This window comes from Fistularia commersonii, chromosome 2 (genome assembly GCF_037954325.1).
Source record: "Fistularia commersonii isolate RoL2024-O1a breed Wild chromosome 2, RoL_Fcom_v1.0, whole genome shotgun sequence".
NCBI lineage: Eukaryota > Metazoa > Chordata > Actinopteri > Syngnathiformes > Fistulariidae > Fistularia > Fistularia commersonii.
The window spans coordinates 26132673-26148146 of NC_141285.1; the positions used below are offsets into that span (position 1 = coordinate 26132673).

Genomic DNA, 15474 nt, shown 5'->3' on the forward strand with positions numbered 1-15474 from the left:
TAGGAGTAGACTGCAAGAGTACATGACATTTCCAGGATGTTCTAAATCTGTGGTGTTTGGAAGTGACCATCAGTGACGACAGTTTTCTTCTAGGACACCGTGGAACCTCATGAAGGGTTTACCTGAGCACAGCTGAGCAGTCCAGTCTGGCAAAATGTAAAGGTGTGGACATATTTTACGATCGGGTGTTTACTTACCTAAGGTGATCAGTGACATGGGCATCCAGGCCATGTCAAGGCCAATTGTAATCAGGCTTATTATGGTGGCGACCCCTTTCCCATACTTGGCAAGGAAAGGATCCACTATGGTCACGTAGTTCTGGTCCCTCAGGGGCGTGACAAATACCAGTCCGACTTGAAATGAAGGAAAATAGGAAAGGGAAGGGGAAAGGTTTTGTGGACTTCTGCAACTGATCTCACCAGTTATCCCACTGGTTACGTCGAACCAGCCAAAAAAAAGCATAATGAAGAAGAAAAATACATACAGTATAAGTCGCGCTAGACCTCACTATCATGCATCTTCTCTATTTCTCAGGCATCATCTCACTCTCTAAAATCCTGTTGAATACTGTAGCCAGAAACTCTACTGCTGCCTCTTCTAGAAACTTCCACACCTCCACAAGTATATCATCAGGACCAAGTCCCTTTCAACTCTTCTTCCTCTTCAAAGCCTTCCTCACCTTACCTTTACTAATCTCTGTTACTTTTTTGGTCTACAATAGTCACCTCTTCTATCCTTGCCTGCTAGAGAGTAATTCTAATTCATGCTGGTCTAAGTTGAAGCCTGTAAAGAGGAGGCAGAGGTTTTCACAAGAAATAACACAGACAAGCAACTATTCTTTTGAGCTCTGCAGAGGGGGAGACTCGGCGCGCTCCTAGGAGGCAAGATTCAGAGAATCCCACCGAGTTCCTCCTTGCTCGGCTTTTTATGGTGTGAAAATGTATTGATGCTGTTGCCGAGATCATACACAGGGAGAGGGTAATTCCCATTGACATTTTGGGGGGGTAGGTTCCCATTTGCTTTACAGTCATTTGGCACACACCCTCATCCAAAGCGACTTACAGTGGAGTTGCCAGAGATTGAACCAATGACCTCATACATAAGGAACATGCGCTCCACCACTGAGCTGCAACACCTTTATGCTCACTTGAGTTGACGATCATGGGGGTAGGTTCTTGTTAAAGGACGAAGGCCATTTGTGCTCACAGGTCTGGCTGTCTTCATGCGAGTAGTCGGAATAACTTAGCTATGAATATAGAGAGAAAACTCGAACATTGCCTCTCTTTCATTTTCCACATTCATCAGGTCTTCAAAGTACTCTTTCGGTCTTCCCACCACTCTTCCAGCATCTGACAATACATTTCCCTCTCTATCCTTAATCACTCTGACCTGTTGTACATCCTTTCCATCTTTATCTGTCTGTTTTGCCAACCTGTATAAATCAATCTCTCCCTCCTTCCTGTCCAACTGAGCATACAAGTCATTGTACATCCTTTGTTTTGCCTTTGCTACCTCTATCTTTACCTTACGTTGTATCTCCTTGTCTGTTCTCTTCCGTCCTCTCAGTATCCCACCTCTTCTTTGCTAGCCACTTTCTCTGTATAAAATCCTGCACTCTTCATTCCACCACCAAGTCTCCTTATCTACTTTACATTCAGACGGTACACCAAGTACTCTCCTACCCGTCACCCCAGATACTCTGCGTTATTGAATTCCTCTTGTCACTGGTCTTTCCCAGAGACATCAACCTGCAGTACTGTACTCTGCGGTAAATTAGAGAAAGACAGATTCAGATATTCAGTTATTCAGATAACTATAGCAAGAACATAGCATAATAAGGTTACCAAACTCTTGATCCCATTTCTGAGCAACTCCACCAACTCCACAGGTAGACGGCGCGCCGCTTCCTGTTCTGCGTGGCTTTTTGTGGGAAATTGTTGTCTGTGGTCTGATAGAGGCGGTTGTGTTGCATGAAGCTGTAACACCAAGAAAGTCCTCCTGCAAAGGCATTTATATTCATTGTCTTGCCAACTACCTGGGCGTGGAGATATGATCTTGTACCTCTTGCTGTAACCATCTAGCTTTTAGCTTGCGATTAGAGACGCACAAACAACTTTAGTTAAAAAATGAAAATTACTATAGTAGAGGGAGCGTTCACCTTTAGCGCTAGCCGAGGGGGCACGCCCTTCTTCAGTGAGCTCCCGCACCCTGCATCACCTTTTCTGAACCCCTTGGTCACATCGCCATGACAACCCCGAGACAAGTAGTGATGTGCAGCAGGGAGCAGTTTCGGCAGGGATGGTGTTGGCCGTCAGATTGTAACCTGAACCTCTGCGTTCTCGTCCGTCAGACCTTCATGCGATCTTGCAGGGCAAAAATTTTTCTGATGAATTTTTGTCTTTGTCTGGCAGTGTTGAAAATGTGAAATCCGATCCCGAGGATTACTAGCAGGGATGTTGTCGCCATATGTAGTTGGACAATGTCTCGGTTGATGACGCGTTGTCGCAACGCATCCTTATCGTCGTTGTTGTTTGTCTCTTTCTTATCGTTGTAAGCTGAGTTGAGGTCAGCCATCTTGCATTGAGATGATATTTATTTATTGAGGAACAGATGTACAAATGGAGTTGTTTGGATTTCGTGTTTTTTCTGGTGAGCTTTAAGGTGAATTCTATAAACTTAGATGTCAGCGTCAGGGGGCTGCTGCTTCCGGCGTTGTTTCCTTTTCCTTTTTGTGAGTGTGGAGTTTTCCCCGCTCCCTCCCGTGGGAATACGAAGAACGAGACGGGACAAGCAAGTTTTCTGAGCTTTACATGGGAAGAAGATCCCTTCACTGTACCGGTTTCTGTCGAGGGGCTTTTTTTAACAGCGGCAGTTTTCTCATCAATGTTTTAATCGTAGGGATAATCCGGATTGATCAGCAGAACTTTACAATAATCTGGCAATATCTGGGAGGGTTCTGCCTGTCAAGATGCCACTGAAGATTCTGCACCATTGGAGTTTAGGACGAACACAGGATTTTGTGCTTCAGAGCCGAAGTTAAAAGCAATGTGAGGTGTAAATCCCAATGTTGGACAACTGGCTGATGAGACCTGAACATTAGGAAGACTTCCTGTTTGGGTCAGTTGTCTTGATCAGAACCAACATTCAACCAAACATTAACGTCCTGCTGGAAACCTTGGAGACACCAAACTGATCAGATCCCCGGAGATGGAAACCCCCGAGTCAGATCTGATCGGTGGAATTTAGACGGCAGCTGAACGGAGAAGCCGTCCCCAGAAAAAAAGGAGACGTGAGCGAGTGAGAGGAAGGAAGGCGGGAAGAGCGAGTTGGTCTGTCGGAAGTCGGATCAGAATACCCGTGGATTGAATCCACAGGTTTGAGGTCTTTTCTTTTTCTTTTTTTATTGTTAACAGCCTTTGTCAGTGAACTCGTAGATTGATTGAATAAAACCAACTGTGACTGTAAAACCCATTCCCTTCTGTGTGGCTTCAACCTCTTTTGGGCCATTCAAGGACAGTCAACAGTGAAGTGATAAGCAAGTGTATTTTCAGGCCTCGAGCCAAAACTCTAGCTCGTCCGGCTTTTCTGGACTTCAGTTATGCCCATATAAATTTCCTCTTCACATTTTTTTCTTTCATTCGGTTTATCATTCCATCAACAGAAACACAATGTGGTCTACTCATCCACGGTCTCCACCTCCTCCGATGCCTTGGCCTCGGTTGCTATGCTCTTCAAACACAAATTGTCATCGCCCCCCTGAGCGCCTCCTGTTGTTGAGCGCTGGGCTTTCACTTTGAAAACGTCCAGCCTGTCTGGAAGCAGGCCTCTGGTGAAGAGCCAAGACGTCAGGTGGGAGACAGCAAAGATGGCTGTCAGGCCGGATAGCATGGAGATGGTCTTTATGGAAGAGTACTGGACGTAGACGCCGTCCTCCAGGGTGCATCCGGGAAAGTGGATGACAGGCGGGAGGCCAAGCGACGGCTCCCCGCTCAGCACTCTGAACAAAATCCCCACCAAGAAGCCACTTATGGCGCCATAACCGTTGGAAGCTTTGAAGAACAAGACACAGATCAATTGAGGGAAGATCACGTTGTAGGCCACCTCTAAAGAAAGGAACAAGAACACCACAGTGCTCTTTTCCAGGGTGCTGAGTGCCGTTCCCACCACGCCCACGACCAACACCGCCGCCCGGATCACCCAACGGATCTCTCGCTCCAAAGCCTGCGAGAGAAACCAGAAGTATTAGTCTGAGCGAGACCCCCAAGAAATTATAGTTTTACTACATCTGGCGGGCTTATACAGTATGCAAGATTCAAATAACGACTCAGAGCCGTCAATCATCTTCTGTGTGCACTTTGCAGATGGGTAAACCAGAAGCATCTTTGGAATGCATACCAGTCTTTCAGGCATCATTTAGGTAGATGTGCCAAAGGCACAGTGCTTAGTGCCTTTTACCTGAGGCCTCAGGAGGTCCTTGTATATGTTGGAGCAGAAAACGGACGCCGCTGAGAGCAATATGGAGTCCATGCTGGACATTGTGGATGCTGCCACACAACCTATCCCGACAATGGCGATGAAGGTGGGGGTGAGATGCATCAATGTGATGGGCATCACCATCACTGATTCTCCGCGCTCATAAGGGGACGGTGAACCGTAGGAGGTCATGTTCCAGTCTTGAGGCCGAGATGGAAGGGAAAAGGAAGGCCGACAGAGGAGTATTTGAACACAAAGTGAGGTACTGCTGACCAAGATCATCTAATCTGGATTATTGAGGTATGTGATACCTGTGGATGCAGCAGCCGCACCGAGCAGCATAGAAGGTATCACGAAGATAGGCAGAATGAGCGCGCTTATGTAGCATGAGCGCTGGGCTTTGACTGTTGAGGAAGCTGAAAGGATTCTTTGGTGGAGGGACTGGTACCCCAGAGAGCCCAATGCCTGAGGAATAAAAAGATTTAGTCTATTTCCTATAAAGTGGGGAAGAGTCCCCTTGACGTGCAATGGTTTGGCAGTGACCAGTGAAGAAAGGGACTCTGTAGACTTCTGAGCAAGGTTGTCATCAAAGAGTGGCTTGCTGAAACTCACCGTGGAGACAAAGGTGTCCATTAAAATCCAGTCACTTTTCCAGTCCACTGAGCCGCTCCAGGGGGCGTGCAGGGTGTTGTTGGTCAACGTGGTGCTAATGTCTGATGTGTGAGGGTTCATCAGGACGAAGGGCAGGCACACCCACTGTGGGCAAGAACATGCAAGTCCAGCACTGTATGGTTAATACAAGTTTTCATAAGTATCCAGAAGACCAGGACATAGTGGTCCAGAGCTCAAATTTTTTTATAGTATTCAAATGTTTGACGCAGTGAACTGTGCTTGTGCCACCAAACTCACCGTACTGATTAAGATGAGGATGAGCTGTATGATGTCAGTGTAAGCCACAGAGTAGAGGCCCCCCAGCATGGTGTAGCTGATGGCCACAGCGGTGGAGATCCACAAGCATACATTAAAGGACATATCTAGGATCACCTCCATGGTTACACCTTGTGAGAAGAGAAAATGTGTGTTTGTGCATGGGTGATTTCTGCGACTGGTTCTGCAATAACACTCCAACCACAAAAAGTTGAAGAGAGTGACACCATCTGGTAGCCATTGAACCTTTCAGTCAAGTGATGGGGGGTAGGAGTAGCCTGCAAGAGTACATGACATTTCTAGTATGTTCTAAATCTGTGGTGTTTGGAAGTGACCATCAGTGACGACAGTTTTCTTCTAGGACACCGTGAAGCCTCATGAAGGGTTTACCTGAGCACAGCTGAGCTGTCCAGTCTGGCAAAATGTTAAGGTGTGGACATATTTTACGATTGGGTGTTTACTTACCTAAGGCGATCAGTGACATGGGCATCCAGGCCATGTCAAGGCCAATTGTAATCAGGCTTATTATGGTGGCGACCCCTTTCCCATACTTGGCAAGGAAAGGATCCACTATGGTCACATAGTTCTGGTTCCTCAGAGGCTTGACAAATATCAGTCCAACTTGAAATGAAGGAAAATAGGAAAGGGAAGGGGAAAGGTTTTGTGGACTTCTCTAGTTGATCCCACCAGTTACCCGTCGCCCTTTATTGCTGAAACTACGTGAACAAATACATGTACAGCGGTTTTAGGTGCTCACCCAGAACAAAAGATGTGCTGTACGCTGAAATCAAAAGGACTGCGGTGATTAGACCCAAGGAGGGGGTGTAGACCATCTCTGGGACTCCAATGATGGTGGCTCCCCCGACCCAGGTACCTTCAGGATGAGTTGAAAGCACCAAGCTGTCAGTAAATGTGTTTGCATGTGTTTGTGTGTGTACACACCGTGTGTGCAGTCGTACCCAGCAAGGTGAAGACCCCGACCACACTGCCGATGCGCCGGTCCCCCAGCAGGGCCATTTCTATCTCAGAGACTGCATGTTTTTTCTTCATTCTCCTGGATCGGAGGGCAGTCCAGATGCCGGTGCCAAAGATCAGCAGGTAGAAGATGGCCATCGCTATCACTCCCGGAATGTTGAGTGCCATCTCAGCTTTAACCCAGTGGCTGGTCAGTGACTGCCCGCTGCCTAACACACAAAGTGGATGTCTGGTTGTAATGTTCGTGCCTGAAATCATCACACACAGCAAGAGAGTCCATGGTTGGATTCTGACACGTTCCACGTTCTCTATGTGTCTGCGTGGGGTTCCTCCAGGTTGCCCCCACAGTGTCATTGGAGACCCGAAATTTTCCAGATGTGTTATTGACAGGGTGAGAGTCTGGCACCAGAAGAGTTACTACTCGCTCTCCACCCCCCAAACTCCTCCATAACAGGGATGGAGGGGGGATGTTTTTAGGCCGCGATGCAGGAAACATCAACTATTCCTGCTCCATCACGACCTGCCCTTCCTTCCCTTGCATGTAGACACAGATTCTCTGGAAAGTTCTTGAACGTGCCCTGAGCTAATTCTCTGTCCTTCCGCAGACACTCAGGTGTCTCAAACCAGATACTCTTCATGTCTGAATTCCTCTTCCCACTGGTCTTTCCCAGAGACATCTTCCGACTGCTCTGCGGTAAATTGAAAAAACACAGATCCCTGTCTTAGGAGAACTAGAATACGTGATAGTCAGACAAAGGAAAAATTCAGGAGTCACAGTATTTTCCAGACTATTAAGTCACTCCAGGGTGTAAGTCGAACCAGCCGAAAAAAGGCATAACAAATAAGAAAAATACATACAGTATAAGTTAACACTGGATCTCACCATCATGCGTCTTCTCCATTTCTCAGGCAACGTCTCACTCTTTAAGATCCTGTTGAATACTGTAGCCAGAAACTGTACGGCTGCCTCTCCTAGACACTTCCACATCTCCACAGGAATATCATCAGGACCAACTGCCTTTCCACTCTTCATCCTCTTCAAAGCCTTCCTCACCTTACCTTTACTAATGTCTGCTACTTTGTGGTCTACAATAGTCACCTCTTCTATCCTTGCCTCTCTTTCATTTTCCACATTCATCAGCTCTTCAAAGTACTCTTTCTATCTTCCCATCACTCTTCTAGCATCTGTCAATACATTTCCCTCTCTATCCTTAATCACCCGGATCCTGTTGTACATCCTTTCCATTTTTATCTGTCTTTTTCACCAACCTGTATAAATCCTTTTCTCTCTCCTCACTGTCCAACCGAGCATACAAGTTATTGTACTTCCTTTGTTTTCCTTTGCTACTGCTATCATCACCTTACGCTGTATCTCCCTGTACTCCTGTCTGTTCTCTTCAGTCCTCTCAGTATCCCACTTCTTTGCTAAGCGCTCTGTCCGTATACACTCCCTCATTCCACCACCAAGTCTCCTTATCTACTTTACATCCAGACGGTACACCAAGTACTCTCCTACCCGTCACCCCAGATACTCTGCGTTATTGAATTCCTCTTGTCACTGGTCTTTCCCAGAGACATCAACCTACAGTACTGTGCTCTGCGGTAAATTAGAGAAAGACAGATCCCTCCCTTTCTGGAGTAGAACTAGCATACATGATAGTCAGGCAAAGCAAAAATGCAGGAATTACTGTATTTTCCGACCCATAAGTCTCTGGAGTAGAAGTCGCACCAGCCAAAACATGCATAATGGAGAAAAAAAACATACTGTATAAAAGTCGCACTGAACCATAAGTTGCATTTTAAGGGGGAAATTAATTTTATAAAATCAGAGACCAAGAACAGGTGGATCACATTGAAAGGCAAGTTGTAGTAATCACAACAGAATACAGAACGTGAGGTTGAATTAATGTCTGTTATGTTAATGTAACATATTAACAAATATTCAGATAACTATAGCAGGAACATAGCATAACAAGTTTACCAAACTCCTGATCCCACTTCTGAGCAACTCCACCAACTCCACAGGTAGACGGCGCGCCGCTTCCTCTTCTGCGTGGCTGTTTGTGGGAGATCGTTGTCTGTGGTCTGAAAGAGACGGTTGTGTTGCATGAAGCTGTAACACCAAGAAAGTCCTCCTGCAAAGGCATTTATATTCATTGTCTTGCCAACTACCTGGGCGTGGAGATATGATCTTGTACCTCTTGCTGTAACCATCTAGCTTTTAGCTTGCGATTAGAGACGTACCAACAACTTTAGTGAAAAGATGAAAATCAATAAAGAAGAAAAGGGAACGTTCACCTTTGGCGCTGGCCGAGTTGGCACGCCCTTCTTCAGTGAGCTCCCGCACCCTGCATCACCTTTTCTGAACCCCTTGGTCACATCGCCATGACAACCCCGAGACAAATAGTGACGTGCAGCAGGGAGCAGTTTCGGCAGGGATGGTGTTGGCCGTCAGATTATAACCTGAACCTCTGCGTTCTCGTCCGTCACACCTTCATGCGATCTGGCAGGGCCAAATGTTCTCTGATGTATTTTTTTCTTTGTCTGACAGTGTCAAAAAATGTGAAATCCGATCCCGAGGATTACTAGCACGGATGTTGTCGCCATATGTTGCTGGACAATGTCTTGGTTGATGACGTGTTGTCGCAACGCATCCTTATCGTCGTTGTTGTTTGCCTATTTCTTATTGTTGTAAGCTGATTTGAAGTCAGCTATCTTGCATTGAGACGATATTTATATATTGAGGAACAGGTGTACAAATTGAGTTGTTTGGATTTCGTGGTTTTTCTAGTGAGCTTTTAAGTGAATTCTATAAACTTAGATGTCAGCGTCAGGGGACTGCTGCTTCCCTTTACTCACACCGGTTTCTGTTAAGGGGCTTTTATAACAGCAGCAGTTCATCCATCATTGTCTGGTTTATGACCATGTTATTCTAAAAGACATACATGCCCAAGTGACTGAAAGTTAGGTTGGTACGATGTTGTTCGAACAGATAAACTCAATCCTTTTTTTGTGTTTCTCACACTGAAACACGGCTCAACCAGCATAACCAGCTTGTCGGGAAGCAGGCTTACAGATAAAGCTAACCAGTCTTCGCTACTTCGCTCTTTGCTACGTATCCCGTCGCAGGGGCAACTCCAGGCTGGACTACAACCATGGAAGTCCAGGCCGATTCTCTATGCGGAGGTCAAAAAAAAACAACTCCTGACTCAAACTTTAGTGAGGTCTTGAATCTTTCACCTGTTGCTCCTATAGTGAGTCTGCTCATCTGGAGGCACACCAAATCACAATTCTTGGGCCTGCAAAGGGACAAATATTTTAGATATAGACACGTATGGACCCCTGGCGCTAACTGAGGAAACGTGACCCGCAGCCTAGCTCAACCAGGTGGCTGCCAGATGGATCCAAAGGCCAAGTCACATCCTGGCGCACGACTTGCGAACCTTCTGCAGACAGCCAAAAGGCGACGTTGTCGCTCGGAGCGCTCAGTCAACTCCCACCTTCTCCCTCCTGGACCTGAACAAAGCCCGGACGCCGATCCCGAAGACCAGCGGATAAAGAGCCGGCATCGCCTCCAATCGCGTACATTAAGTGCAGCTTGTCTGGTCAGATGTCCTGAGGAATGCAATGAATCCAGATGAATCCAGGAGGATGTTTGACAGATGTTTGGCGGCCCGTGACTGTAGATTGCAGAACAACAGCCATTTCCTGTAACGACTACCAAAAGGGAATCACCTGACCCCTCATACAAGGAGAACATTTGTCTCCCAGGTTCCATGTTGTGAGTGGGTTCCCATCATTAGAATGCATTCATCCTTGGATATCCAAAAATTGTGAAGTGGGGAAAATTAAAAGTATGATTTTCTTGACATTGATAATACCAGACAGTGATATTATTTTATAGGAAAATATTTTTTTAATGAAGGTAAATCTGATGAAATGTCCCAAGATGTTTAAGTTGCATGAATTGCTTGTATCACATCGTGGGAAATTTGCATGAAAAACGGAAACCGTCTCTAGAAAGTTATTACCAACCCAAGTGTTGTCCTCTTATCTATTTCATACAATCCAAACATGATAATTCTATCAACAAATGAATTGATATCCCGTCTTTGGACCGATAGTTTCTTTAACTGCGGAGGAAACACGCCGCTTTCACGAGACTTCCTCAGGACAAGTGCGATTTCCGAGCCAAAACCGACCGTCATTGAACGCAGCGCGTGGTGGCCATGTGACGCAGTTCCGCGCGCTGTGATTGGTCAGTTTCAAACTCAGACCGCGGCAGGGCGCTCGGCAGCTGCGTTGCTGTGACGTTACTTCGTATACAATAGATTTCGACATCTCGCTGCCTAATGACCCCCAAAAACCTGCCAGGTATGTAAACACGTTTAATATCCAACTTGGGGGTTTCCTGGTTCGCTTTTTTTCCCCCGAAAAACAAATGGACATTTTAACTACGCTAACTTAACACTCTTGGGCTGACAGGTGTGGTTTTCTTGGCAGGTGTAACTCTCCAGCTATGCTAACGGAGCTAGCAAGGTTAGCCGCGCATCCCTGGTTCGGCCAACAATGTTTTGTGTCTTTTGTTTGTGACGTTTCGGCATACTTGGTAAAAGGCTATGTAGTTTTGTGGAAAGTAGCTAAAAAGAATTGAGAGAGTCTCCTCAATAACAACCCGAGCCTCCCCACCCCCTTCCATGTCCATGCTAATGTGATAAGCTTGCTCTGCGAAATAATACACATCCCAAACATCATGTTTATGTTTTCCAGGATGATGGATCCGCACCACAGGTTAACAGACGCGAAGAAACACAGCAACGATGCTCTGGCATTTACACACGACTCCACAATTTTACAAGATCAGCAGGTAGGACGAGTCACAGCCTTGAATATATCATGAAAGAAGGGCACAGGGGTGCCTTGCCTGAAAAGTCTCTCCCATTAACAGACATCCAAACCTGCAAAAACTCATTTCAGGGTGACACACAAACACACACACTTCACCAAAATGTTATCACCTAAATTCTTATAAATAGAACAAATCCAACAAGAAATATGATTATTTTTAAACATGTCCTTTCTATTTTTCAATATTCAAATCTGCATAGAACACTCGCCACCTGCCTAAATGTGGGCCTGTTTATTTTCCTGTGACGTTTGCAGGGTCTCATTGTATACAGATGATCCTTGCTCTGCAGACTTGAGCAATTTCCCTGACACTTCAAGGTCATGGCACTTAATGTCAATGAATTTGTTAGTTTCACAGGACATCAGGTTGCAAACATTACTCTGGGCCACATTGTCATTGTTTTTTTTTTAAATTAAATTTAATTAGTTTATTTCAAAAGGGGACAATGCAATTTCATAAAACACATGAATAAAACATGAGTAAAAAAGCCAGAATTAGCCAAAGAGGCTATTTCAATCTGTCGCCCCCCGGCCATGTCAGAATGGCAATAAAAAGGACAAATACATAGATTGATGGACACAACAGCAACACAAATATAACAAATAAAATAGAATATTCGCAAAATATTCAGTGAGCGGTCAAATGGATGATGAGACATGACAGGCTTTAGTGTGTGCATGTAAATGTGTTCACCAGCCTTTCACCTTTAGGAGACAGAGATATGCTTTCGTGTAATCTGAGATGAAGTGGGTTTTATATATTCGCGTGCTGCACTGAATGAAACGATAACTTTGTTCCGAGAGAAAATAATTAAAAGCCCACCCACACCGTAAGCTTATTGGCTTACTTACCTGAGTAAACCAACCAGGATGCGCTCTGTCTAGCACACATGCACAGTTCCACATGCACGCATAGTCTTTTGTCCAATTCCAGCATCCGTCTGCCAATAGATTCACTATCCCTCCTCTGTAAGTGACCCAACTATCTCTGACCTTCTCTCCAAAACATCTAACATTTGCCGTCCCTCTGATGGACTTGTACCCGATCCTGTCCGTCCCTGTCACTCCAAAGAGAACATACTTAATATTCTGCAAACGCAGGACAAGATGTGCCGGCGCACACAAGAGTCACTTGAAAAACCAAACTTAAATGTGGGATTGATTTTCAGGGAAAATGATTTCTTAACATTAGCATAACTTCCTAAACCCTCATGCGATCTTAACGTTGTGTTTACTCCCCGTGTCCTACGGGTCAAAAATGAGCCATAAGACAATCTTTGTACCCCAGTGGTGTACAGCCCACATGGAAACATAAACAAAAAAGAAGTAGCGCTTTTTCTAATTACGGAGTCTCTTGAGGAAAAGCCATAAAATTTCAAGTTGGAAAAAAATAGGTTTAGGTGTTTTTTTCTACAGCTAATCATGGTAGTGGGTCACTTTTGACCCGCAAGACAACACAAGGGTTAATGGAAGCTATAAATAAAGTAGTTCAGTCGTTGCAGTTGAGTGTCTTAAAATTAAATTAAATTATTTATTTAATAATATTTCAATAATTAATAATATTTAACACTAATTATTACTTAAATTATTTTTTGACAAGTGTTTATCAGCTGCAGGTTTTACACACACACACACACACACACACACACACACACACACACACACATAACCAGGTACAATAAATATTTATGAAAACATTTTGCAAATATTTATTTTTTATTGTTTACTGACACAGTGATTTTTTCCCAATTTATTTTTAAAATTCAGGTCAAGGCTCCGCTACACGCTCTGAAAGCCTAAAGCTCAAAATGAGTTCATTACATAAATAAAATTTAATTTTCTCCGTAATACTTTGTGAATTTCAGAAGCAACACACTACACACTTGTTTATACAAAGTGTAAAGGTAATAAAAAGCAATATATACAGTGGTACCTTTATATTAGATGTCAAAAAGTAATTGCGACTCCTAGTGTTTTCTTTTCTGAGGAAATCGGGTCCAAATGGCTCTTTGGGTGTTAAGGGTTGCCGACCCCTGGACTAGGTAGATGTCAAGGTAGATGCCATCAAAATTATATCATACTCAGCAATAAATAACCAAATATCATGTCTTTCCTCTGTTTTGGTGTGAAGAAGTACAAGGACATGAGGAAAATCTTGTAATTTAATGAACAATCCTTTTATAAAATGTTTCATGGAACACCTCATATTTCCTGAGACAAACGTGTTATTTACTTTTATCATTCACATGGATCCATCGCAACTGATCGTACAAAGTCAAAAAACTTTAAAATTGGTAATTGGTATTGAAAAATATAGTAATGCACTTAACTTATAAAGAATTTACAAGAAAGAGATTTTTAAACCATTTACACATGTGCATATGAAATCTAAATTGAATCCCTGCCTACACCTTACAAACTAAAGAAAGTGCTATTAAAATGTGTAAGGAAGAAAGTTTTCACCTGTAAATGTGTAAACTTCATCCATGAAACGTGCACGCACATACAATACATACTGAAAACGCATAGAGTTGCACGAACAGTAGAATTCCAGCATACTCTTTTGGAGTGAAGCTGGTGACTAACATTAAATTAGCTGGCTGCCTTTTACCGCTGCTTCACTGATTTCACAGCTATGGGTGACAGTGGACGTCTGTTTCCTCAGACCCGCCAGCGATTCGTTGATCTTATCTCTTCTCAGTTTCCTTGCAAGCTGTCATATTTTTCGCTGTGACGAGTCTCATTACATTAGATTGCATTTGGCAAAACGCTTTTATCCAAAGCGACTTACAACAGAGGTCATAAGCACTTGCAAATACAAGATGCACAGGAAACATACAGAACAGTAAGCTGGGGTTAGTGAGGTTTTTTTTTTTTTTTTTTTGACAAAGACGTACACACACACACACACACACACACACACACACACACACACTGCATAGCCTAACTTGCTGCCAACCTGATCTGGGGCATCAGTGCAGTAAAAAGTCCTGAAAGAGAAACGTTTTTACCTGTTTCTTGAAGGTTGAGAGAGATCATGCTAGTCTTGTTGCTTCCGGAAGTTTGTTCCACCACTGAGGAAGTAGAACTGAGAACAGTTTCGCCTGAGATCGCTTAGAGCGAGCAAAAGGTACTGCTAGTAGGTTTGTATTAAAGGAACGCAGCTCTCTGCCGGGAACATATGGTGTTATCATTTCGCTCAGATATGTTGGACCTGTTCCTGAGGTGGTTTTGAATGCCAGTGTCAGGACCTTGTGCTTGATCCTGGCAGCTACTGGTAGCCGGTGCAACTGGACGAACAGAGGTGTAACATGAGCCCTTTTGGGTTGAGTGAATACCAACCGTGCTGCAGCATTCTGTACCATCTGCAGTGGTTTTATTGCACAAGCAGGTCGTCCAGCGAGGAGGGAATTGCAGTAGTCCAGGCGGGAGATGACCATGTCCTGAACCAATAGCTGTGCCGACTGTTCAGGTCAGGAAGGGTCTGATTTTCTGAACGTTATACAGCACAAATCTGCAGGTCCGGGCAGCCGAAGTAATATGGTTGGAGAACGACAGCTGATCGTCGGACATGACGCCGAGGTTTTTTGCAACTTTGTTCGGGGCCACTGTGGTAGAGTCCATCTTGAGGCTGATGTTGTGATGAATTGTCTCTTTAGCTGGGATCACTAGAAGTTACATTCCTTAAATACCAAAACTTGTCGCAAACACACCAAGCACAAGGGTTTCCCATGCGTCTCTGGAAATAAATGGGATGTAGTCCATTTTTCTTTGAAAATTCAACACTCTTTTTCTACCTTTCTCTGTTTTGATAACGACATTTTGGCTAGTGAGGGAGGTGGAGAACAGAGCAGAAACAACGTCATAACAAGGAGCAGATGGCGCATTGATAACGTCTGCTGATTGGTCCGTCTCGGTGATGCGGATTGTCTTCTACTCTGAGCAAATTAGTGCGACCCTAGCGGAAAATTATTGAATTGCATTTAATAAAAATAAAAAATTTGTTGTTTTTTTTATGCATTTTTTCACTTTTGAATGATCCCGCGGGCCTGATCGAAACTCCGTGCGGGACAGTTTCGGCCCGCGGGCCGTATGTCTGACACCCCTGCACTAGAAAAAAGAAAAAACACACACATTTGTTGTCCAGTTCAGGATGGAGGCAGGACTTTATAGAGGTTTGACAAAAAATAA

General features: G+C 44.4%; 2 protein-coding genes across 8 annotated transcripts in view; one reads left to right on the forward strand and one right to left on the reverse strand.

Annotated features, from left to right (window-relative positions):
* Positions 1-2499: 2499 nt before the first annotated feature.
* LOC147236866 (high-affinity choline transporter 1-like) lies at positions 2500-14351 on the reverse strand. Of its 2 annotated transcripts, none has more exons than XM_086175066.1 (10): positions 14295-14351; positions 8357-8460; positions 6360-6584; positions 6158-6274; positions 5866-6021; positions 5383-5531; positions 5086-5229; positions 4785-4938; positions 4456-4673; positions 2500-4221 (listed from the first exon to the last, which is right to left on the reverse strand). In XM_086175066.1, the coding sequence occupies exons 3-10, from the start codon at positions 6541-6543 to the stop codon at positions 3676-3678; spliced, it is 1668 nt and encodes a 555-aa protein (XP_086031192.1). In that variant the 5' UTR covers positions 6544-6584; positions 8357-8460; positions 14295-14351; the 3' UTR covers positions 2500-3675. The 2 variants fall into 2 exon arrangements, with proteins under 2 accessions (XP_086031192.1, XP_086031183.1); XM_086175057.1 differs by lacking the exon at positions 14295-14351 and adding an exon at positions 8674-8705.
* Positions 10580-15474, forward strand: part of kif20ba (kinesin family member 20Ba) — a 50198-nt gene continuing 45303 nt past the window's right edge. For 4 of the 6 annotated variants that reach the window (XM_086175004.1, XM_086175022.1, XM_086175014.1 and 1 more), the window contains exons 1-2: positions 10584-10749; positions 11146-11242. In XM_086175004.1, coding sequence (XP_086031130.1) covers positions 11147-11242 — 96 coding nt within the window. In that variant the 5' untranslated portion in view covers positions 10584-10749; position 11146. Of the gene's footprint in view, positions 10750-11145; positions 11243-15474 lie in introns of all 6 variants that reach the window. The other 2 variants (XM_086175029.1, XM_086175038.1) reach the window with 1 other exon arrangement.

Coding starts and splice junctions, on each gene's coding strand:
- LOC147236866 (XM_086175066.1), bottom strand. CDS start 6,543: ATGGCACTCAACATTCCGGGAGTGATAGCGATGGCCATCTTCTACCTG. Junction 6,022..6,157: donor CAGCACATCTTTTGTTCTGG/GTGAGCACCTAA, acceptor CTTCATTTCAAG/TTGGACTGATATTTGTCAAG. Junction 4,674..4,784: donor TGCGGCTGCTGCATCCACAG/GTATCACATACC, acceptor CTCGGCCTCAAG/ACTGGAACATGACCTCCTAC.